Below are 24,056 nucleotides of genomic sequence, written 5' to 3' on the forward strand. Positions count from 1 at the left end.
AAAAGCGATTACAGGCATGTGTTTTACCTTTATAGTGCCTGAAAGACGGCTGTCAGGACAAACAACAGACTAAACAAAAACCTTAAAGTAAAAGCTGGGAAATGTGATGTCCACAGGGGCTTTGAAAAGTCACACACACGTACAGAGTTACACACACGTTCAAGAAAGACCTGAGAAAGCCCTAAACTCTCACCTCTTGCTGACCTTGAGACTCTGACCTTTCACCTTGAGGCGAAAGCTAAGGTAGAGTTGTAAACTGCCTGGCCGAGTGATAAAGCATACATACACCAACACACTCACAGAGAAATTTAACAAAACTACAAGTTGGTTCTTTGACAAGATTTACAAAATTGACAAACCTTTAGCTGGAATGACCAAGAAAGAAAAAGAGAAGACTACTAAAATTGAGAATAAAAGGAGGGACATTACCACAAACCCTACAAAAATAAAAAGGATTATAAGGGACTATTATGAAAAGTTGTATGCCAACAAATTAGATTACCTAGATGAAATGGACCAATATTTATATAAGAACTAACACCATCTATCACAAACTCTTTCAAAAGAGGGAACACTTCCCAACTCATGCCATGAGGCCAGACACAGACATCAAAATAAAAGTACAGATAACATCTCTTATTCCAATATCCCTCACTAATAATCAAAGAAACACAAATTAAAAGAATAATGAGGGAATTCCCTGGTGGTCCAGTGGTTAGGACTTGGAACTTTCACTGCTGAGGGCCCAGGTTCAATCGCTGGTCAGGGAACTAAGATCCCGCAAGCCGTGCAGCATAGTCAAAAAATAAATAAATAAATAAAAGTTAAAAAAAGAAAAATAATGAGATAAACTTCTTCACATCCAGAAGAATGGAAAAAATAATAAAGCTGACATCAAGTGTCAGTAAGGATATAGGCAAACAATAAGCATAAAACCTTGCTAGCGGGCATGTAAATTAGTACAGGTGCTTCAAATTAGTAAAACTAAACACACAGAGCCACAACTCTGCAATTCCAGTTTTAGGTATAAACTGAAGAGGAACCCACAAATGTGGCTAATGAAACAGCAGACAAGAATATTCACTGCAGCACTAATTTTTAATACAGACAAAGTAGAGTAGATTAACTTTAGCTTATTTATATAACAGAACACCAAACAGCAGTTTAAAATGAATAAACTAGTCAACATGTATCAACATAGATATATCTCAAGAAATGTTGAATTTTAAAAACTACATGTCATTCATGTAAAATTTTAAATATACAAAATAATAGTTTGTAACTTTCATGGACTTAAAACATAATGTAAACATGACGAGAAATGATCTATACCAATTTCAGAATAGTGGCTACCTCTAGGGAGGGATGTGGGAAGACTTCAGCTGTTTCTGTAACATTTCTTTAAAAAATAATTAAATCTGGAGCAATTACGGCAAAATGTTAACATCTTTTTAATTTCTCTTGTGATACACAGTGTATTTTTTGTATTTTTCTATTTTACATACATATTAAAATGTATGTATTAACGTATTTATATAAAATATAAAGCAATATATATTAGAGAAACAATTCCCAGTCACAAAACTATTTTCATTTTCATGTATTCTTTTCTTTATTCATTTGAATATTGCTGAAATTATAGTATACAAAAATCTTTATATTATTTATTTTGTATTAAGAATTCTTTGTTTTAACTTCTTCCAATTATTTCAAAATTTTTTCAAGTTCTTCCATAGGTCTGAAAGACTAATTCATGCTTGCGGGTGGAGGCAATATAGAAGTTAACTATTTTAGTTTGTGAAGGTAGAAGAAAATGTTAAAATGCAGTTCTTACTTGCTGAGTTTGTCTAAATTCTTCCAATAGTTTTAGTGCCATATCATAATCTTTCAGTAAGTGGTATGCAATAGCATATCCAATCCAGGATGCACGTTGAGTTGGGCGCAACTGAAGAAGCTGATATCTCGTCTCCTTAAAAAAAAAAACAATTCTTTAAAATTTTTTCACTTTCTTAAGTTTCTCTAAAATATAATTCATCACAGAGTTTTAAGAAAAAATACCTTTAATTCCTTTCTAATGAATTCAATGAACAAACATCTCTGAACAAACAGAAATACTTTTTATGTTCCTGATCTAAACTTAAGTTCCAGAATACCCTGTAATGTAATGTCCTTGGGGTCAATGCTTTTAGGTTGCCCTATAAAATTACCTTTATATAATGAGAATTTCTTCTGGTAACTAAACATCTCAGAAGAGAGACTAAGATAGTTTTTTATGAAACTAGAGTTTACTGTTTATAATACTGTTATATGAAATCACAACATATTTTACATTATTATAATAGGCCCCAGAGATAGGATGGACACAGCCAGGGAAAACACTCAAACATCTGACTGGACTTTTCTAGCAGAAACACCACTGCTGCTCTCTAAGACAGTTCAATATCTACGACATTAGGGAGAAAACACCAGAAATTCCACCATGGCTGCTCCGGAAGAATCAAGATGCCTTCAGACCAGCAGAAAATCTAACCTCCCTACACAGCTCCCACTTCTTCATAGCTCATATCTGCCTCCAAATTTTAGGCAAGTGCAACTTTGCTTGGCCGAACAGGGTCTCATGAAGAACACTAGCTGCAACGAGTTTTGAAAATGTAATGTTTAGCTTCTGTGACTGTTGTTGGAATGGGTGCCGTCCATCCACGCTACATGCCACAAGGAGAACCATGATCAGATCTTTTTTAAAAAAGATACCTTCAACAAAACAACTTAGACAATATCACTCCTCTACGTTCATGTGTAAATGTCTGCTCCTTTTAGGCATATGTCATTAAGCTCTACCACTGTATCACCCTTACTTTCACTGTTGCTTCTCTGTCACTCCCCCACTTCATTAAAGTCTGACTCAGCTTTCATCTCTCTACCAAATTCTGCCATTATTCTGGGCAAATGCAACACTGTGGATCACCTATCCAATAACCTATCTTCTTAGATCCACGCTTTCCTCATCTACAATGATCTCCACCCCACTTCAGGGACCCACTTCCACCACCACACCCTAGACCTTACTGCCACCCAGAAATCATAAATTCAGATACTCACTCTCGCTACAGCTCCTATGCTGCCAACACTGTCACTCAGTGACCTTCCTGCCCTTGTTCTTGGACACCACCAGTACCTCTAGTTCCTGGAATCCTTCACTTCTAACCACCAGCTCTTTTATCTTCATTTATTTCACTACCCCTCCTAGCAACCAGTCTCTCACCATTACTAATTTCTTTATTTCTAAAGATAACTGATTTTAACTCTCACCAAACTTAGGCTGCTAAGTCCTAATGAAGAAAAATCACACAATCGTGATGAATGGTACCATTATTAAGCTCAGCAGAACCCTTGAAACTTCTGCAAAGACTTACATGGCAGTAGAAGGACAACAGTAAATGAAAAAAGACTTATCTAAACAGAACTATTAAGAGTTGGTAGCCTCCTTCACATGAGAAAGTGAGATAATTCCATTTTGGACATACTGAATTTAGGAAACTAAGTGGAGTAAGCATATGGAGATGCCCAGCAGAGTTGAAGGTAACAGTGTGAAAAGGCCTGGGACTACATTTATGGCAATCCTCACAATATTTTGTATTTTCTAAACCATAATGAAGAAAGCTAATTAATCTCCACATTTAGATTTTAATTATAAAAGCTCTGTTTACCAAATCTGTAAATATCAAGCCCACAAAGAATACAGTACAGCATTAGCACATAGGCGATATTCTAGCTTTTCAAAAAGCATTAAATGAGGGACCTCCCTGGTGGTGCAGTGGTTAAGAATCCGCTTGCCAATGCAAAGGACATGGGTTCAAACCCTGGTCCAGGAAGATCCCACACGTCACGGATCAACTAAGCCCACAAGCCACCCACAACTACTGAGCCTGTGCGCCACAACTACTGAAGCTCACGTGCTCTAGGGACTGCATGCCACAACTACTGAGCCCGCGTGCTACAACTACTGAAGCCCACGTGCCACAACTACTGAAGCCCGCATGCCTAGAGCCCATGCTCCACAACAAGAGAAGCCACCGCAATGAGAAGCCCGTGCACTGCAACAAAGAGTAGCCCCCGCTTGCCACAACTAGAGAAAGCCCACACAAAGCAACGAAGACCCAACGCAGCCAAAAAAATTTTTTTAATTAAATAAAATAAGTAAAAAACCATAAAATGAATAAACTAGTTATCCTTTTTTGATGATCAAGTATGCACTTCCAGGGACTTCCCTGGTGGCACAGTGGTTAAGAATCCGCCTGCCAATTCAGGGGACACAGGTTCAATCCTTGGTCCAGGAAGATCCCACATGTCACAAAGCAACCAAGCCAGTGCGCTACAACTACTGAGCCCACGCACCACGACTACTGAAGCCCACGCGCTTAAAACCCATGTTCCACAACAGAAGCCACCGCGATGAGAAGCCTGCACACCGCCAATGAAGAGAAGCCCCTGCTCGTCGCAACTAGAGAAAGCCTGCACACAGCAATGAAGACCCAATGCAGCCAATTAATTAATTAATTAATTTTTTAAAAAAGTATGCAGTTCCACTAATATTATTGGAGGGAAGATCCAAAGTGACTTTTCCCTTCTACTACAGACTGTAATGAACAATCAAGTCTACATGATCTCGTCTTAAGTTCACCTCATTCTGAATTCACATGCTTTTAAATTATATCTATTGTAAAAACATGTACATTTAAGACTAAAGTACTTACTCGATAACCTTCAAGGTCTCTCATTTGGATCTGTAACAGAGAGAGATCCCTCAAAATCTGCAGATTATCTTTATCTAATTTGAGGGCATTTCGGTAACACTTAATAGCTTCATCATACTTCTTATCAGAACGCTGCAAGAGTCCATATACATGCCAACCTATTAAGTTAAGGAAACAGACATTCACAGCTACTAGAATATACTATGCTACATGTCTAATAGAAAGCTTACCTTAGCAAAATGGTATTTTGTTTGGGACTTACTTCAGAATGATCTGGCCTCAGAGGGAGGGGGATAGTAAGCAGGTGACAAAATATGAAACCAGATCAGCCTTGATTGACAACTGTTAAATTACTGAAGCTAGGTGATAGGCGGATAGGGGTGCATTATTCTATTCTACTTTTGTACACGTCTGAAATTTTCCGTAATATATTTTTAAGTAACCTTAGAAAATTATTGGTAAAAATTCTTCACGTTGCCTATCCCCTCACTTTCCTATGCCAGCACCTCAACACTCACTTATTCTCAAACACTATGTATGGAAACAGAATATGTATTATACAAAAATTGCAATTATCTTTTAAAACAAGTATATATTCAATCAATTATAAAACAACATGTAACCATCAATTAATTCACTAGTGATATTAAAGACCACAAAAATTAAGTCTTTATTTAATGTAAAGTCAAGTCTTAGGATAGCTTGGAGCCAAAAAACTATCATACTTACATGCCCTCTCTCTTCGCTCTGGGGTAAGCACTGGGATAAAGAAATAAGTATTTAGTATTTTGAGAGAACCCTAAGCTAAATATGTAAAAACACCACTAAGACTATTGACGTTCAATACTGGCCAATAGCTAGATGATTTAAATGTTAAAAATTAAGGTACAAGGGTAATATGTGAAAAGGTTGTAAGTATATAAATAGGTAAAACAGAGATTAAAACAATTTCAACGATCCATCCCTAAAGAATATTTTTGTTTTTTTAACAAACTGGGATACTAGTCAATGAAAAATACGATTGTTAAGTACCCAGTGAAGTAACAGCTAAGTCCCTGTGCAACAGAAACCAAGCTGAAAATCAACATAATATTTAATACTAAATAAAATCTATTTTACATCAAGTTGCTTCTGAATTTTTCTCCTAAACTTTCTAAAGGAAAGTTTAAGGAACTTTTAAGGAACACAAGTTTTACTATACAGGTAAGTCATTATTTGGAATGAGGAAAGTATCACTCAGTTTATGGATATATAGGAAAAAAATAGGTTTTAAATCACATATAATTATTAGTTACTATTCTCTCACACTAGGCACAACTGCAGTAAATATACAATGCATAGTAATTCTCTTTAAAATACTCTAATAAACAAAAAAATAAGAAGTAGGGAACAGATGAAACTAATATTAAAAATGTTGATAATTATTGAAACTTGATAATGGGTACATAAAGTTCATTACATTCACTCTTCCATATAGTTTAAAATTTTTTCATAGTGAAGTTTTTTTAATTTGAGCTAGAAAAAACTCATAAATGGAAAATACATAAATGAAATTAAACTATTCAACTACTGCAAAAGGATACAGACATGACTCTTGACATCATTACGAAGTCCTTTACGAACAAATTCATACGCCTCTTCTTTTTTTCCTAAACAGTTCAATGTTAATCCTTTCATAGCCAAAGTCTCTGAAAAATATTTTTAACCTCTATTTACACATGAAAAATTCAAATTATTCTCTTAGCACTATTTTAATATCTGAGCTCTACCAATACTTACATTATTCATCCTTTTAATCCTATAGTTAGAAGAATTTCTCTCCAAATAAAAAAAGTAAAAGTATATTTATGTATCTGCTTAAAGCTTAGCCCAAGTCCTTCTCTGAAATTCCTCAGGCTGGGACTGAGTTGGTAAAATGCCTTCTGTCTTTCTGAAGACTCTATAAAGGAGGTTAAGATTATTCTGCTGAAAAAAGGTAACACAGCAGGGTCCTGAGTCCTGTTGAGTTAAGTCTACCGCAACAGACCTCAGCTTTCACCTGAGATCAAGCCTACTAAGAATCAAATCATCTGATTTATACCCCACAAAATCATTCAATCTACCTTAAAGAGATGTACAGAATTTAAAAATCACCTTACTCATTATTGGAACAGACTTCATTTTTGGCTGCAAGTTTATTCCAATGAATCCCACTTAGGCTAATTAACATCAGTTTGCATTTGAAAAGCATGAGTGGCAACCCAAGAATATGTTGAAGGCAACCCAAGAATATGTTGAAGGTAGTTAATCAAAGATTGTTTAGAATGAACTAATTCTCTGAATAATCCACAACAAGGGAATTAGACAAGAACAATGGTTTTCAAACTGATCTCTATGGACTATGGTTTTCAGAACGGGTGATCCAGCAGTCCAGGCCCCTATGACCAAACATCTTATTTTTTTATCTATTTTTACATAATGAATTTCCCCACAAGCTCCCCTTTGGATAAGGGTTCCACTGCTAAACAGCTTGAAAACAAGCTTTAATTTCTAAAATTCTATGAAACTACTTCTTTCCATTTCCTTCAAAGAATGTTTTAAGTGTTATTAGAAAGCCGAGTAGGGTCAGTCTATTTTCCCAAAAAGATGGTCTCAATAATTACTCGTCTAATATTCAGAAACCCCAATCAACTTTGCTCTGCTACAGGACCATAATTTACATGTCTAACCTGATCCATCCTTTTACCAAACACTGGTAACCAGTGAAAAAGGATGAGACAAGCAAATACAGACTTACTAACATCAGTGCTAGAAAAACAACCCAAGATAACACAATGGTAAATCAGCAGTATCTTATTTACATATGAAGGTTAGCAGATAGATAAAAAAAATACATCTACCAAAAAAATAAAATGCATTTGATTGTATCTTCATACTACTTTGGTGTTGCAAATATTGTTCTAATTTTACACACGAGAAATCAAGGGATAAACTTAAATTCTATTCAAAGTAACAAATGAAATCAGGTCTATAAAAATACAGGTATATATGCCAATTACTCACCAATATATCAACCAATCATTTCTCATCTAAAAGTAAAGACTGTAAATACACCTAAGCATAAAAGAAGTAATCTAGAATAAGAATGATATGAGGCATATCTGAAAACGTTAAACATTTATGCACTCTAATAGAAAACTACAAGGCCATGGAATCTGGGAAGTATTCTTCCCTCACAGTTGGGAATCCTATCCATCTGGTTTTAGAATTAGATTTCCCCAAAGTAATCTCTCATAGGTGAGATAATACCTCCATGTTCAGCAAATTTTGGATTTGAAAGAATCAACTTGCAAAACTTGAGGCCATTTTTGTATTGCTTCTGTTCATAACATTTCTGTAAAGAAATATGAACAAAAATTATTATATAAAATGAATACACATGTAGCAACTTTTCATTCCATTATATAAATTCAAGATCCAAAATTAGGTCTAAAACATATGTGATGGAAAGGTTTTGTATCAATTCGTATCAGTTATAACATGAAGTTTACCTCTGTAACCTACTCCTTGCCAAACTATTCTGGTATCTGAGTATTTTTACTTTTATATAAGATAAAGAAAAAAACACCTTAATTGTCAACCAACACACTGCTACAGCTTTCTTTTATTCAAAATCCAAAAGCAAAAACATATGTGATAACAGAAAAATACTAGAAACTGCATTAAAAGTCTTTGCTACTTCAAGAATGGAACCAAGGCATACACACAAAAAAATACTGCTATTTACTGAGCAACTACCACGTGTCTGTACAAAACTTGCTATAACTCACAACAACTCCTTAAGGTAGGTGTCATGACCTCCACCTTACAGATGTAGAAACTGAAATTTAAAAGTCCATTAGATTAATTTACAAGTGGCTCAGCTTAGTTGCAAACTCTCCTCTGACTCCAAGACTATGGTCTTTCCATCACTTGTAGTCTAATACAAGTGTAAGCAAATCTCTTACACTTGTATTAGACTAGATTCTTTTAGGAATAAACCCTCTTTATTCCTCAATGCCACCAGCCCGGCTAAGTAATCACGCCTGCCCTCCACAGCCATTAACCACCAGAACACCGCATCTTTAACTCAATCTTTCACTTACGTGGTTACGGGTTTTCTTTTTAGTACTCAGCGTGCCAAGCTCATCCTCACCTCAGGGCCTCTGCACTTGTGTTCCTTCCACCCCCTGAAATGTTGTTCCTCCCCACATCTTCCCATGGCTGATTCCCTATGATCAAGTTTTACATATCATCTACCTGACAGCTCTAACAATGCCAGCCTCTTACAGCACCCCCAAAACACTCTATCATATTACTCTATTTTCTACACAGCGCTATCATTTCCTGACATTCTTACTCATTTTTGTACTTATTTAGTGTCTATCTTCCCCACCATACTGTAAGCTCCTGAGAACAGGGACCTTGCCTACTTTAAACACTGCTGCACCCTCAGGTTCTAGACAAATAAGAACTGCTCAATACATAGTCAATATATACATTCAAGTTCAAAGCAAAACAGTACAAGCAAAGGAGGAGGAAGAGATGAATTCTTGCCAACAGGGATGGGATATGGAGAGGAGAATTAGAAAAGTATTCATAGAAAAACATCTTTATATTCAGGCTTCTTGATTGCCTATGGGGAAGAGAACTTAGTGGCTGGGAAAGAGGATCGGAAAACCTGAATTTTGAACCATGTGAATATATTACGTATTCCAAAAATATTTTAAAAAAACCCAAAAAACAAGCAGAAGGAACTACTGGGGAAGAGGAAAAGAAGAGAAATATTATTTTTTTTCTGCCTTACCAAGTGATCTGGAAGTAATAATATCATACTACCAATAACAGTAATAGTAATAGTTAACACTTATTGGAAGCACTTACTGTGTGTCAGGCACTGTTCTCATTTATTCCTTACTTAAATACCAGGAAAGCCTATGAGATGCACGTTATCTACATTTTAGATGGAGAGACTGAGGCACAGCTACTGAGTTTATACAGCCAGTAAGTGTCAGAGCCACAATTCAAGCCCAGGTGGTCATCTCCAGTATCCGAGTACTCAGGTTAAAGAAAAGTCTTAAGTTCAGTAAGGAATATCTACTTAGTAGAAAAGATAGACTCTAGTTTCAACTTTGCTACTAACCAGACCAAGAACCTTAGATACTTAGTCATTTACCATCCCTGGGTTTGATTGTCTCATTTGTAAAAGAGGGCCTGCAATAGCTCCAAAATTCAACAAAACATAACGCTAACAGCCAATCTAGGGAATAAGATAGGCAGGCACAAGCCAGGCAGAACATGTGATAAGCAACCTGGTGAATTTGGTATGGGTGTCTTTCAGTAAAATGATAATTTTTAAAAAATTACTGTTGGTGGCAAAGCATTTGGTCCACCAACCAAACTTTAAAGAATAATTTTATTATAGACTTCTGTTTGCTATGGAATTTGTCATAGTAAGACTTTACCCACACTTATTCCAATTTGAGACAATCAAATCATTCACTTTTGCAGTATCCTCCTAAATTCATGTAACGTTATAATAAGCATTACATACCCAGATAAAAAATGTTTAGCATTTCCCAATTTATTTGGGGATAAAATTAACTCTGCAGTGGTCTCTACATTTTTTTATAACTAGAGTAATAATAAATCATATAATTGTTTTTCATTATGCTACTGATAACATGATTTGAACTAGAAAATATCCATACAGAGAGAAAATAAGTGTCTGTCATCTTTTAGGTATAATACCAAATGTCCTAAAATCCAACAATTTATAGATAATTTTTCATTAACATGTTTCAGTTTCCTTAGACCAAAAAAATAACAACAAAACACCCCACCCAAAAGGGGCAAAAAAGTTCACTTCTCCAATTCCACACTGCGAAAAATACAAGGGTATGAGAAAAATGAAAGTAAAATAAAGAAAAAATATATGCAAAGTCGAATGAAGCAATCTGCCACAATGCTTTAATTAGATTTATGTTTTTACACTCGTTTCTCATCATTTGCGCAACACTAAGCACCATATAAAATTAAGACAAAATTTTCATCCCATTTACTATGTAGCTTTTGTAACATTCTGAAAACTAAGTGTGACGTTTCTATTTGGCTTGAAGCAGAAAGGCTACTATGATTTTTTTTAATCTGCAATTGCTTATACTTTATTTTATATATAATAAAGGTAAGCAACAGCTAATGGTCATATAACCAACACAAGCTCTGATTAATAAATTCACCCTTAAAATCTAAACGCTGGTTTTCAGATGAAAGACAATCAGTCTCCAGTGTCTATTGAGAAAAGCAAAGGCATGTTGCCCCTCCTCCCTGGAAAACCATTAAGGTACCAGGACGGTGACCTATAACCCACAGAAAACTCCCCTCTCCACCCGGCAGCCGTCATCATTACGGGGCCATTATTCAGGTTTCTGCTCAGAATCAAAGTAAATGCACCCCTCAAGTGCAATACCAGCCAGTCCGCGCGGCTTTAACCACTTACAGGGCCTGTACGAGTTAAAAACAATCAGAGCTATGTTCGGCTTTTGAACTTAGAAATGCACTTCGAGTCACGTACTTCCCAAAGAGGCTTAGTACGACACACCAAAAATAGGCAAACTCTCTACCAAAGGGAGGATGAGTCTCCGGGGTTTTAGTTTCCCGTAACCGGTATAAATCGGATCCCACCCCATTACAGGATCGCTCCCGCTTTCAAAGGTGTCGAGGTGCGCTGTGCAATAGATTCCACATAAGGCAGTGAACGAACACCTGGACGCAGGGATGCTGGCAAAAGTAACTGGGGTGGACCGGGGGGAGGAGGTCGCGAGGCCGGCCGCCAGGCGCCGCAGAGGGCACGGGCCACTCCCGGCCGGCGCGCCCAGGCCCAGGGTGACTGCGGCGGGAAGATTCTGGAAGGAGCGGCCGCGGAGGGAGGGAGGAGAGCGGGGTGGCGGGCCCTGCGAGGCGGGGGTAGGGCCGTGCGGGTTCGCGCACAAAGAACCCAGGGGGGCCGGGCCCAGCCGCGCAGGCGCCATCGCCGCCAGACAGCTCGCCGCGCCGGGCCCGGGGCTGCCGGGGGTGGGCGGCGCAGCCACTGGCCACTTACCAAGATGCGTTTGAAGAGGTTGCTCTCCTTTGGCGGCAGCTGCACGTTCGGCATCGCGGCTGGAGAGGAGGCTGGGTGCCCGCGCGCTCCGTTTCGCGGGATGGGCACAGGGACGAGCCGCGGCTAAGAGTCGTGCTGCGGACGACGGGTCAGTTCATACTTGGGGCTGAGCAGCCTGGGCAGAGCTGCCGAGCAGGACTGGCAATGGAAAAGGAAGCCGGTCTGGGTAGGATACCCTTCAGCCCCAGCCTTGCTTTGGGGTAAGCGGCGGCGGCTCCCGTACGGGGCAAGATGGCAGCTAGGACCCGCCCCCCTCGAGCGAGGCGGCGTGCGCACGCGCAGGGCGCCCCGCGGCGAGGAACTGGGGCCCTGTGTCAGGCGGTCGCTTCTGTCACCTGCACCCAGGCTCCGGATAGGGACCTTGCACCGTAGCCGTTCGTAAGTCGCTGCCTTGTACTGTGCTTTGGTTGTTAGGCTTCTGGCCCAAGATAATGTTAGTTATATCAGAATCTGACTTTTTTTACTTCTCTCCAGTCAGGAATTTAAACAGTGCTGGACACAAAGTAAATTTCTTGATGTAGGACGAACTTGTTTTCCTTATTTTCTCCCTCGACTTGTCTTTAAGAGAAGCCTTTTCTCTCCAGGGCAGAGCAAAGAAGTATTGACAACGTACGTGAGGTCACTGGGCAGGACTTGAAAAGGGCTAATGTGAAAGCACGTTTGAAATGTCAGAGAAAAATATTCTCAGCAGTTTAGAACACCTAACATTGTCAGTGAGAATTACGGTGGTTTTATGGGGCGCCTGATTCCCCAGGTCTACCTACGCTTTCTCCTCAGGTGGTTCTCCTTTATACAAGCCCTATAATAATGAAAGAAAAAAGATTCAAACCCAGGATCTTCCAACTCTGGGGCGCTTTCTACCATACATAAAAGGCAGCATAGTGACAGAAATGTGTGAGTCTAGAAAGATCTGGACATACATTGTTGACAAGAATAGCCGTACATACGGTGTAGGTTTAATATTAAGGTATATGTAAATATTAGGTACATAAACTTATACATGTTCTGGATCTTCATTTGTGCATGTTTGTGAGACGACAGGGTAATTGATGCATAGTTGCATTTAATGGGCTGTAATCAGAACTGGGTCGGGCTTACTTGATTTTTTTCCCCTGTAGCCTGAGTTGGTCGGAGATGGGAGAAAGTATCACCTCAGTCTTTTTTTTGGCCCCTCTGCAGGGTTTGCCAGATACTAGTTCCCCAGCCATGGATCAGATGCGCACCCTCAGCAGTGAAAGTGCAGAGTCCTAACCACTGGACTGCCAGGGAATTACCTCACTTTTAAAATAAGGAAGGGACTGTTATTAAAACGGGGGAGGTCCAGAAGGGCCTATGTGTTCTAGACAGAAACTAGGCTCCGCAAGCTATTAGAGAGGAAGTAGGCAAAGAGGGCTTCATGGGAAACTTGGCTGAGTGGCACCTGAGCTGGTGGCGGTCTCCTAGACCAGGGGTCCCCAACCCCCGGGCCATAGACCGGTAACAGTCCGTGTGGCCTATTAGGAACCCGGCTGCACAGCAGGAGGTGAGCGGCAGGTGAGTGAAGCTTCATCTGTGTTTACAGCCGGGCCTTATTGCTCCCATTACCGCCTGAGCTCCATCAGCGGCCGCATTAGATTCTTATAGGAGGACAAACCCTGCTGTGAACTGCGCATGCGAGGGATCTAGGCTTCACTCTCCTTAATGAGAATCTGATGCCTGATGATCTGAGGTGGAGCTGAGGCAGTGATGCTAGCGCTGGGGAGCGGCTGCAAATACAGATTATCCTTAACAGAGTGGTTTGGCTGCACAGAGACCACAATAAATCAGTTGCTTGCAGACTCATATCAAAACCCTATCAGTGAGTGGCAAGTGACAATTAAGCTGCATCTTACAGAGTAGACTGGACATAAGCAGCACACTTCGGGTGTCACTGTCTCCCATCACCCCCAGATGGGACCATCTAGTTGCAGGAAAACAAGCTCAGGACTCCCACTGATTCTGCATTATGGTGAGTTGTATAGTTATTTCATTATATATTACAATGTAATAATAATAGAAATAAAGTGCACAATAGATGTAATGTGCTTGAATCATCCCAAAACCATCCCCCCACCCCCTCAGCCCCTGGTCCATGGAAAAATTGTCCTCCACCAAACTGGTCCCTAGTACCAAAAAGGCTGGGGACCGCTGTCCTAGATGAGCAGCAGGGACAGGGGAGTGCCTGCTCACAGCACCCTCCGACTCCACCACCCCTATAGTCCCTGCTCACTCTTTGCTCACATTACTGATTGCTGAAAATTTTTTGGCTCCCAGTTTATCTACATCCTCAGATGTAAAGGGTTAATTGTGGGAAGAGCAGAAGCTCCGGTGCTCCAGTCAGATTATCCCTTGATCCTCATAGGACATGGACTTTTCTGGAATGTACCTCAGCCAGCTCAAGCCACTCTGCCTCACCTCAATGCCGACTTCAAAATGACAAGTTGAAAAAAGAGTGCACGCACACCTCGTTTGCCTACAGTGGGATGCGGGGGCGGGGGTGAAGGGAGAGGTGGGGAATTGAAAAGAATGCCAATATCGTAGCTGGTAGTTGTCAGCCTGAACCTTAGAGTGTCTAAAAGACGTGATGCGCACACAGTGAGAAAGCCTGGATTAGCCCATGGCTGTAATTTTTTGGTTTTGTTTTTGTTGTTTTGTGCGGTACGCGGGCCTCTCACTGTTGTGGCCTCTCCCGTTGCGGAGCACAGGCTCCGGACGCGCAGGCTCAGTGGCCATGGCTCACGGGCGCAGCCGCTCCGCGTCATGTGGGATCCTCCCAGACCGGGGCACGAACCCGTGTCCCCTGCATCGGCAGGCGGACTCCCAACCACTGCGCCACCAGGGAAGCCCTATGGCTGTAATTTTATCACTGACTTCCTGTTTAATCTGGAGCAAATCTTATTTCCACCTTTCAACAGAAAATGGGGTTATAATAACATTATGGTACTCTTGCACACCAGGGTTACGTGAATGTAATGCTTAGTCATTCCTAAGCCCTTAGAAAAAAAACAAATGCACTGTAAATCTGAACTCGTTGTCTCTCAGGAAGAATGCTGAAGCCCCTCTACCCAGATGTTCTCTCCTGGTGCTTCAGGCGGGGTGGACCTCCTTTAGAATCATGCACATGGTAAAATAACAGTAGCAACACCTGTGAAGACCTGAACAGTTCCTGGAGCACTTTTTACATACGGGATATGGGCCAGTGATTCTCCTGCAAAGTCTCGTAGAGCCAAGGAGAAAAGAATCTAGAAAAGGATGGTCTCCACCCCATATACATAGCATATCTTACAAAGCCAGCTGACAGGGTAAAATCAAGTCATTTGCTGCTATTGCCACCACCAAAGGGATGGAAAAGAGCTCATCAGATTGCATAATGTTTCTGCTCACTTCTCCCTTCCGTGCTCTTGTTTCAGAAAAGAGGGTACTTCATTCCTCCCTGGGAGCTCTTGCTCCCATCTCCTTTTGCTTTTCCTGAACTTTCATTCATCGGTTATTCCCCCCACTATTTGCATTTTCTCCCTCCTTATGTAGTTTATATTCTATGGGAGGAGGCGGAGAAAAAACACATAAAGAAACAAGATTATTCCAGACTGTGGGAGGTCCTGGGAAGGAAATAAAACAAGGTCATGTGAGGGCAATGGGGGTTGAGGAGAGAACAAATGTGTTTAAATACACGAAATACTTCAGGTACTCAGGAATGATCTAGAACAGCTTCTGGAGAGGTGATAACATGAACAGAGACCTAAAGGATGAGAAGAGAATTAACAAGATGAGAAATTGGAACATCACTTTCCAGTGAAAGGGAACCACGTGCATGATTAAAAGAGTCAGGAACTCTTTTAATGATTAAAAGATTAATCATTAAAACATGATTAAAAGAGTCACGTTAACATGATTAAAAGAACATGATTAAAAGAGTCAGGTTATGATTAAAAGAGTCAGGTTAAGAACTACAGGTTCAAGGAGGTGGCTGGGGGGTCATGCGGGGAGGAAGATGGTACAGTTCAGTTGAAACTGTAGCCCAGGTTGTCTTCGGTTTGTCATCTTAGGCAATGTGGTTTGGTTTGGTTTCATCCTAAACTCAGTGAGGGAGCCATTGAAGCAGGAAAGTTTCATGATCTGATTTATTTTTTTAAAAGGTCACTCTGAAAGAGATAATGGGGTTTCTTCTAGGAAAGTGCCAATTCTAATCTAATCCTTCTTAAGACTTGGCTTCTGCCTCTTTTGAAAATGTTCTCTGAAATCTCACCAATTCATTTGTTCAGTACTTAGTTATGGAGCACAATGTGACAGTCTTCTGACAAACAAAACTAGCTGCCCTTATGAAGCTCACATGTTAAGGATTGCCTAGTGGCCAAATCCAAAGATTTTTTTCAGTTCACAGTTTCCTTAACTTCTCTGTAGCATTTCACACAGTGGATCACCGTCCTTGACTTTTTCTGCCTTCAGTCACCACCCCAGCAGAATCCTGGGTTTCTGCCTGTCTCTCCTCCTAGTCATTCTCTGGGTCCTCCATCATCTCCTCCTCTTTCTTTATTTTTTTAAATTAATTTATTTTATTTATTTAGTTTTGGCTGTGTTGGGTCCTCGTTGCTGCACACAGGCTTTCTCTAGTTGTGGCGAGCGGGAGCTACTCTTCGTTGTGGTGCATGGACTTCTCATTGTGGTGGCTTGTCTTGTTGTGGAGCACGGCCTCTAGGTGCATGGGCTTCAATAGTTGTGGCACACGGGCTCAGTAGTTGTGGCTCGCAGGCTCTAGAGCGCAGGCTCAGTAGTTGTGGCCCATGGGCTTAGTTGCTCCGCTGCATTTGGGATCTTCCCGGACCAGGGCTCGAACCCGTGTCCCCTGCATTGGGAGGCGGATTCTTAACCACTGTGCCAGCAGGGAAGCCCCTTCTCTTTCTAAATGTTGGTTGTCTTTCAACAGCAGCAATAAAACCTGTTCATCAAGCACCTGCTGCTCAGCAGCAAGATGAAATTAATAATTCTCCTGCCCCCATAGCCTCCATTATTAACACCAAGCAGATTACAAATCTGTCTCCAGTTTCAAACCCTCTTGATCTCTTAGCCTTCATGCCCACTTGTTTGTTAAATATCTCCACCTGGATGTCTCATAAACATTTTCTACTTGAACAGTAAAAATAAAACTTATTGAGGCTTCCCTGGTGGCACAGTGGTTAAGAATCTGCCTCCCAGTGCAGGGGACACGGGTTCGAGCCCTGGTCCAGGAAGATCCCACATGCCACGGAGCAACTAAGCCCTGCGCTACAACTACTGAGCCTGCACTCTAGAGCCCGCCAGCCACAACTACTGGGCCCACATGCCACAACTACAGAAGCCTGCGTGCCTAGAGCCTGTGCTCTGCAACAAGAGAAGCCACTGTAATGAGAAGCCCGCACACGGCAACAAATAGTAGCCCCTGCTCACTGCAACTAGAGAAAGCCCAAGCGCAGCAATGAAGAGCCAACTCAGCCAAACATAAATAAATTTATTTTAAAAATAAAAACAAAAAATAAAATAAAATAAAATAAAACTTATCATCTTTCCATCAAGCCAGCTCAAGTCCTGACTTTGTAACAGGAAAGAACCTTTGTATTCTATTGCAAGTTATTCACTAAAGGGATGTTGCCTATTAGCTTAAATTATACATAATAGCCCATCTCTGGGAGCCCTGCCTCCCAGGTAATGAGCATTATGCTAAAATACCTTTGTTTAGCTCACAGGAAGCATCCTAACTAGGCCCACCTGTGAATGACTGCAGGGAGGAAGAAATTAACACATCCCCTCTGGAGGCTGATGGGAAGGAGGAAATGTTTGACTTTACTCCCTCCCCTTTATGTATAAAAGAAGCCTGAATTCTAACTCAGGCATGATGGTTCTTTGGGACACGAGTCCACCATCTTCTCAGTCTGCCAGCTTTCCAAATAAAGTCACTATTCCTTGCCCCAACATCTGGTCTCTGATTTATTGGTCTGTCATGTGGCAAGCAGTATGAACTTGGACTAAGTAACAACTTCTCTATTATTGTTAATGACACCACTTCTGTAGTTAAAATTTTCTGATCAGTTTTGACTCCCCTTTAGTATCCTCCACATTCAAGTTGCCTAGTCCTTTAAATTCTAGGTCTGTCACGTTTCTCCCTTTCCTCCTTGTCTTCCATTCCCACTCCAGCTTAACATTAAATACTGCAAAAACCTCATAATTGCAAAACCCAGTAACCTCATAACTCTACTTTCAGGCTCTCTCCCCTCCATTTCATTTTGCACATTGCTCTAGATTTGTCTTTTCTATCTAGACTCAGTGTATAAAAACTTTCAGTGACCACCCATTGTCTAGAACTCAGTCTATTCTCAGATTTTTCTTTCACTTTGCTCCCACAATTACCTTATATAGCAGCGGAACCAGTGGGCACATCAGGTCCAGTATTTTCTAAGCTCCATACTTTCGCTCAACCTGATAGTTTATGAGATTGTTCTCCCAATACCCTAATCTTTATCTTCGTAAGTTCTTCATCTCAAATGGCATGACTTTCATAAGATCTTCCCAAGTCTTCCCAGTAGATCTAATCTCTCTCTTCTCTGTATTTACGTAGCACTTTGTCCTTCTTTTATGCCTTTAGTTTTAGTGTGTTTTATGTTTTATAAATTGTAAATTGTTCGAAAACAGTGGTTCTCAACCTTGTCTGCACTTTTGTATCATCTAAGGAGCTTAAAAATCTACTGATGCCTGAGTCCTACCTCCATAAATTCTGACTCAATTGGGGTGGGGTGGAGGTGGGGCATTTCAGATCTTCCCAGATGGCTGTAATGTGCAACCAGAGTTGAGAACCACTGTTTCAAGGCATTTCATCAAAATCCAGGCTTAAACATGCCACCATTCCTCTTGAGGTTGAATTTAGATAAGGCACATAAACAAAAAAACCGTCACCACCAAGATTCAATTTGGAACCCTAGGCAAAAGCCGCAAATTGCAGATAGGACCACAGATAGTGAAAGTGACCTAGAATTAGCACCATTCAAAGACTACCCAAGAGTTCCCTCAAAACTATCAACAGATTCACGCCCTCCAGTCCTCTCACTTCTGTTGTATTCTTGTTTGTCTGTCTCTCTGCTTTCTTTCCAAACTCATCCTCCTACTGCTCCTTTCTATGCCACACCTTGCTGTTCAGCTTTATCCTCAACCCTTTCACTGAGCATTCTCTTCCTCCCTACCTTCATTGATATCCAGCCCTTCATCAGGGACATTGTCTCTCGTTTTGCATCTTCCTCTGCTTATATACCGTAGGAGTTCGTGAGGAAAAAATCAGCACTTTTTTCCCCATCCCACTGCCCTCCCCCAAATCATAATACTTCACCTTCATTTAAGGACAGGATACTTGAGTCTATACTCACCAGCTTTGTTGTTCTCTTCTCCTTTTCCTCTTGGTCACTACCCTTCATTTGTTCATTTGCCAAGTGACAATAGTTGTCATTTCAACTTCACTCCTAGCGTCCATCTGCTATGATTCCAGTAACTATATGTATGATTTAAAACCCTAGCCTTGGATAAATAAACTGTGGTGCATTTAGACAATGGAATATTATTTCGTACTAAAAAGAAATGAGCTATCAAGCCATGAAAGGACATCAAAGAATCTTAAATGTATATTACTAAGTGAAAGAAGCCAATCTGAAAAGGCTGCATACTGTATGATTCCAACTATATGACTTTCTAGGAAAGACAAAACTATGGAGACAGTAAAAAGATCAGTGATTGCCAAGGGTTAGGGGGAGGAAGGGATGACTAGGTGAAGCACAGAGGGTTTTTAGGGCAATGACAGTATTCTGTATGATACTATAGTGGTGGCTACACATCATTATACACTTGTCAAAACCTATAGGGTATACAGCACCAAGAGTGAACCCTAATGTAAACTATGGACTGTGGGTGATAATGAGGTGTCAATGTAGGTTCATCAGTTGTAGCAAATGTATTGCTCTGGTGGGAGATATTGACAATGGAAGAGGCTATGCATATGTGGGGACAGGGGGTTTCCATAGGGGAAATCTCTGTACCTTCAGCTTAATTTTTCTGTGAACCTAAAACTGCTCTAAAAAATACAATCCATTTTTTAAAACATCCCTAGCCTTACAGTTCCTTGGTTTCATCTACAAAGACCTTCACCTTCTACACTATTTTAGCTACCCACTCCCATGGCCAAATTTAGAATCAGCAAGACCTGCCCCTCCTCTTAAATCATAAATTCTAGCAATCTACTAGATTGCTTATATTTTATTTTATTTCATTTCATTTCATTTTACCACACCGCACAGTATGCGGCATCTCAGTTCCCTGACCAGGGATCGAACCTGTGCCCCGTGCAGTGGAAGTGCAGAGTCTTAAGCACTGGACCACCAGGGAAGTCCCTTAAATTATTTTTAAATGAGAAGAGATTTGCCAATATCCTTTTAACTCCAAGGAAACTTGTTTCAACAGGCATAACTCCCTGTTATTGAAGATGAGATGCCAGCTTCTGGGATTAGTAGCCTGGCAGGGTGACACTGAGAGAAGCCTTTTTGCCATTGCACTGAGGTTCCAGCATCCTGCCTCCAGCATGAGCCCAAGGGCTGTTGCTCTCATAGGGTTGTTCTGTGTACATCTATCATTTCTAATGCTAGTGACTTCAGTCAGATTCTTTGAGGGACAATTCATGTTCTAATGACAATCTCCTATCTTTTCTTCCACAAACATTTGCTGATTCCTTAATAAGAGGCTTTCACTCTTCAAGATGCAGGGGATCACACTATTTTCTCCTTAACTGTTCACTCATTCAACCCCCATTTGTGGAATGCCCTTCGTCACCCATCACTTTTCTTCTTTCTTCCCCTCTCAGCAAAAACAGTGCCTTCTGGACTTCCCTGGTGGTCCAGTGGTTAAGAATCCACCTTCCAGTGCAGGGGACACGGGTTCAATCCCTGGTCTGGGAGCTAAGATCCCACAGGCAGTGGGGCAAGTAAGCCCGCGGGCTGCAACTACTGAGCCCACGCAACACAACTAGAGAGCCTGCACACTGCAACTACTGAGCCTGTGTGCTCTGGAGCCTGCACGCCACAACTAGAGAGAAGCCCGTGTGCCACAACTAGAGAGAAGCCTGCTCACCTCAGCGAAAGATCCCGCGTACTGCAACTAAGACCCAACGCAGCCAAAAATAAATAAATAAATATTAAAACAAAAAACAAAAACAACAGTGCCTTCTGGCCTTCGCAGAATTAATTCCTCCAACAGTGCTTAGGAGGGAATACATTTCTACCTTCTTTGGAGACTTTACTTCTCTCTCCTTATTCTCCCTTCTCAATTACAGTAATCATTTAATAATAACTGTTATTGGGGGGCTTCCCTGGTGGCGCGGTGGTTGAGGGTCCGCCTGCCGATTCAGGGGACACGGGTTCGTGCCCCAGTCCGGGAAGATCCCACGTGCCGCGGAGCGGCTGGGCCCATGAGCCATGGCCGCTGAGCCTGTGCGTCCGGAGCCTGTGCTCCGCAATGGGAGAGGCCACAACAGGGAGAGGCCCGCGTACCGCAAAAAAAAAAAAAAAAAAAAAAATAATAATAATAACTGCTATTGAGCACATACCCTGTACCAGACACTATGTATAATTTGCTATTTCTTATTTAATCCTCATGAAAACACCATGAGAAAAATACTGTTATCCCCCTTTTACAAATGAGAACTGAAGCTTAAAAAAAGTAAATTTATACCCAATTATGAAACTAAGTAAGGGCCATCTCACCAAAGTTCATGCCTGTAGCTACTATGCTAAACTGCTTTTCATAGCATACTAATGAGTTTCCATAGATCCTTAGCCAGCCTCATTCAGTTTATTTTTTGCATTAATTTCCAAGGGAAAAATCTGTATTAATGGGAATCTGCATTAATTTTCTATCAGTGCTGTAACAAATTGCCACAAATTATGTCTTAAAGCAACACAGATTTATTATCTCACAGTTCTGGACGTCAGAAGTCAGAAATGTGTCTGCAGGACCATGTTTCTTTTGGAGGCTCTAGGAGAGAATTTATTTCCTTGCTTTTACCAGCTTCTCCAGGCCACCTGCATTTCTGGGCTCATGGCTCTTTCTTCCATCTTCAAAACCAACAGCAAAGCATCTCCTCTACTCACTGACCTCTCCTTCCTCTTCACATCTTCTCTCTGACTCTAACTCTACTGCTTCTCTCTTATAAGGACCCTTGTGATCACACTGGGCCCAGGAAGATAATGCAGGATCATCTCCCCATCTTAATATATTTAATCACATCTGCAAAATCTCTTTTTGCCATATAAGGTAACATAGACAGATCCCGGTGATTAGAGTGTTACACACATTCAGCCTACTACATGATCTTTGTAAAATACAAATCTAACGATGCTTTTTACAAAGTATTAATTAATTTATTTATTTTGGCTGCTCCGGGTCTTAGTTGCGGCACTTGGGGTCTTTGTTGTGGCCTGTTTCGTTGCAGCATGTGGACTTCTTATTTGTGGCAAGTGCAATCTTAGTTGTGGCATGCACGTGGGAGCTAGTTCTCAGACCAGGGATAGAACCCAGGCCCCCTGCATTGGGAGCTCAGAGTCTTACCCACTGGCCCACGAGGGAAGTCCCTAATGATGCTTATTGCTTAAATTTCTTCCATGGCTTCCAGGAGAAAGCTGAGCCTCTTTACCTGAGAATGTGAAGCCCTTTATGATCTAGTTCCTGCCTATCTCTTGAAATTTCCCAGATTCTCAGTGTGTATCTGCGATGCCCTTCCTATCTGTGCCTAGCTCACTTCTACTTGTCCTTCGGAATTCAGATTAAGGGTGAGCTTCTCCCAGAAGCCATCCCTGTCCCTGACCCTGATATGGCTGCCTCTCCTCTACACTCTCGAAACACTCACTACTCACCTCTAATATAGTGCTCATCGTACTGTGTTGAAGTCACTAACTTACTCGTCTATTTCCTCCATTAGACTGAAGTCCCTCTGGATCAGACACCATGTCTTATTTAACTGTGCATTCCCTGTGTTTTACAGTTGTTGCTCAAAAATATCTTTGCTGAATTAATCATCTTCCTGTAGCACATAGCATAATATCTTATGTATAGTACAGAGTCAAAAACATATTTGCTAAATTGAGCTATAGTTGTTTTCACCTCCTCAGGAATAGGAAAGTAATATATCATCTTCTGCCAAAAAGATTCAGAATTGGGGACTTGTATCTTGCTCCCCAGAACTGTAAAATGAAGTGTGAATAATAAATTGCTAAGTATAATACAAGGAAAGATTCAGCAATATTACAAGAATTGTAATTGAGATTATATGAGAGCTTAAATGAAGGACTATGATAGGTGGATGAGCTGATCTATCAAAGACACTGACAGCTGGAATGGAGTCTGTTTTCCTCACCACTGAACCCCTAGCACTTAGCAGAGCGCTTGGCACATGGTAGATATTCAGTAAATACTGATTTGATGAAGATAATTTCAATGAATTGCACTCCAGGCAGAGGAATTAGTATTGTTAAGAAAAATTGGGAGACGCTGAAATAGGCAAAGAGATTATAAGACCTCCTGTTGAATTGTGTTTTTTCATTGTCTTTGAGCTATTTTACAACTCTTTTATGTTGTAGAAAACTGCTAACAATGTACATGATTCTTTTACTGAGATTGCCCTTTTTATAAAAATTACTTAATTAATTTATTTATTTTTGGCTGCGTTGGGTCTTCATGGCTGCGGGGCAGGCTTTCTTTAGTTGCGGCGAGCGGGGGCTACTCTTCGTTGCAGTGCGCGGACTTCTCATTGCGGTGGCTTCTCTTGTTGCCTAGCACAGGCTATAGGCGCGTGGGCTTCAGTAGATGTGGCTCGCAGGCTTTAGAGCGCAGGCTAAGTAGTTGTGGCACTGGGGTTTAGTTGCTCCTCGGCATGTGGGATCTTCCCGGAACAAGGCTCAAACCCTTGTTCCCTGGATTGGCAGGCGGATCCTTAACCACTGCGCCACCAGAGAAGCCCTGCACATGATTCTTTTCCCTAGAAATGCAAATTTGTATAACTGAGATGCAAGTGGTTATGTCTTGCGTGTACTGACCAGTTTTTC

The 24,056-nt window shown here is 40.9% G+C and overlaps 2 protein-coding genes across 17 annotated transcripts in view; one reads left to right on the top strand and one right to left on the bottom strand.

Annotated features, from left to right (window-relative positions):
• NAA16 (N-alpha-acetyltransferase 16, NatA auxiliary subunit) overlaps positions 1-12,168 on the bottom strand; it is an 82,740-nt gene extending 70,572 nt beyond the window's left edge. For 7 of the 16 annotated variants that reach the window (XR_009536690.1, XR_009536691.1, XR_009536692.1 and 4 more), the window contains exons 1-5: positions 11,875-12,168; positions 8,043-8,127; positions 6,338-6,442; positions 4,755-4,912; positions 1,835-1,969 (exon numbers count right to left, since the gene is read on the bottom strand). Coding sequence is in view for 12 of the 16 variants with exons in the window: in XM_060128887.1 (XP_059984870.1) it covers positions 1,835-1,969; positions 4,755-4,912; positions 6,338-6,442; positions 8,043-8,127; positions 11,875-11,928 (537 nt within the window). In the remaining 4 variants the exon portion in view is untranslated. Of the gene's footprint in view, positions 1-1,834; positions 1,970-4,754; positions 4,913-5,483; positions 5,514-6,199; positions 6,257-6,337; positions 6,443-8,042; positions 8,128-11,874 lie in introns of those variants that run through there. The other 9 variants (XM_060128885.1, XM_060128888.1, XM_060128889.1 and 6 more) reach the window with 9 other exon arrangements.
• The window catches only part of MTRF1 (mitochondrial translation release factor 1), a 49,234-nt gene continuing 36,989 nt past the window's right edge, over positions 11,812-24,056 (top strand). Inside the window, exon 1 of the mRNA XM_060129076.1 lies at positions 11,812-12,022. The gene's annotated coding sequence lies outside the window, so the exon portion shown is untranslated. The remainder of the gene's footprint in view (positions 12,023-24,056) is intronic.

The sequence above is a fragment of the Lagenorhynchus albirostris genome, chromosome 18 (assembly GCF_949774975.1).
Source record: "Lagenorhynchus albirostris chromosome 18, mLagAlb1.1, whole genome shotgun sequence".
Taxonomy (NCBI): domain Eukaryota; kingdom Metazoa; phylum Chordata; class Mammalia; order Artiodactyla; family Delphinidae; genus Lagenorhynchus; species Lagenorhynchus albirostris.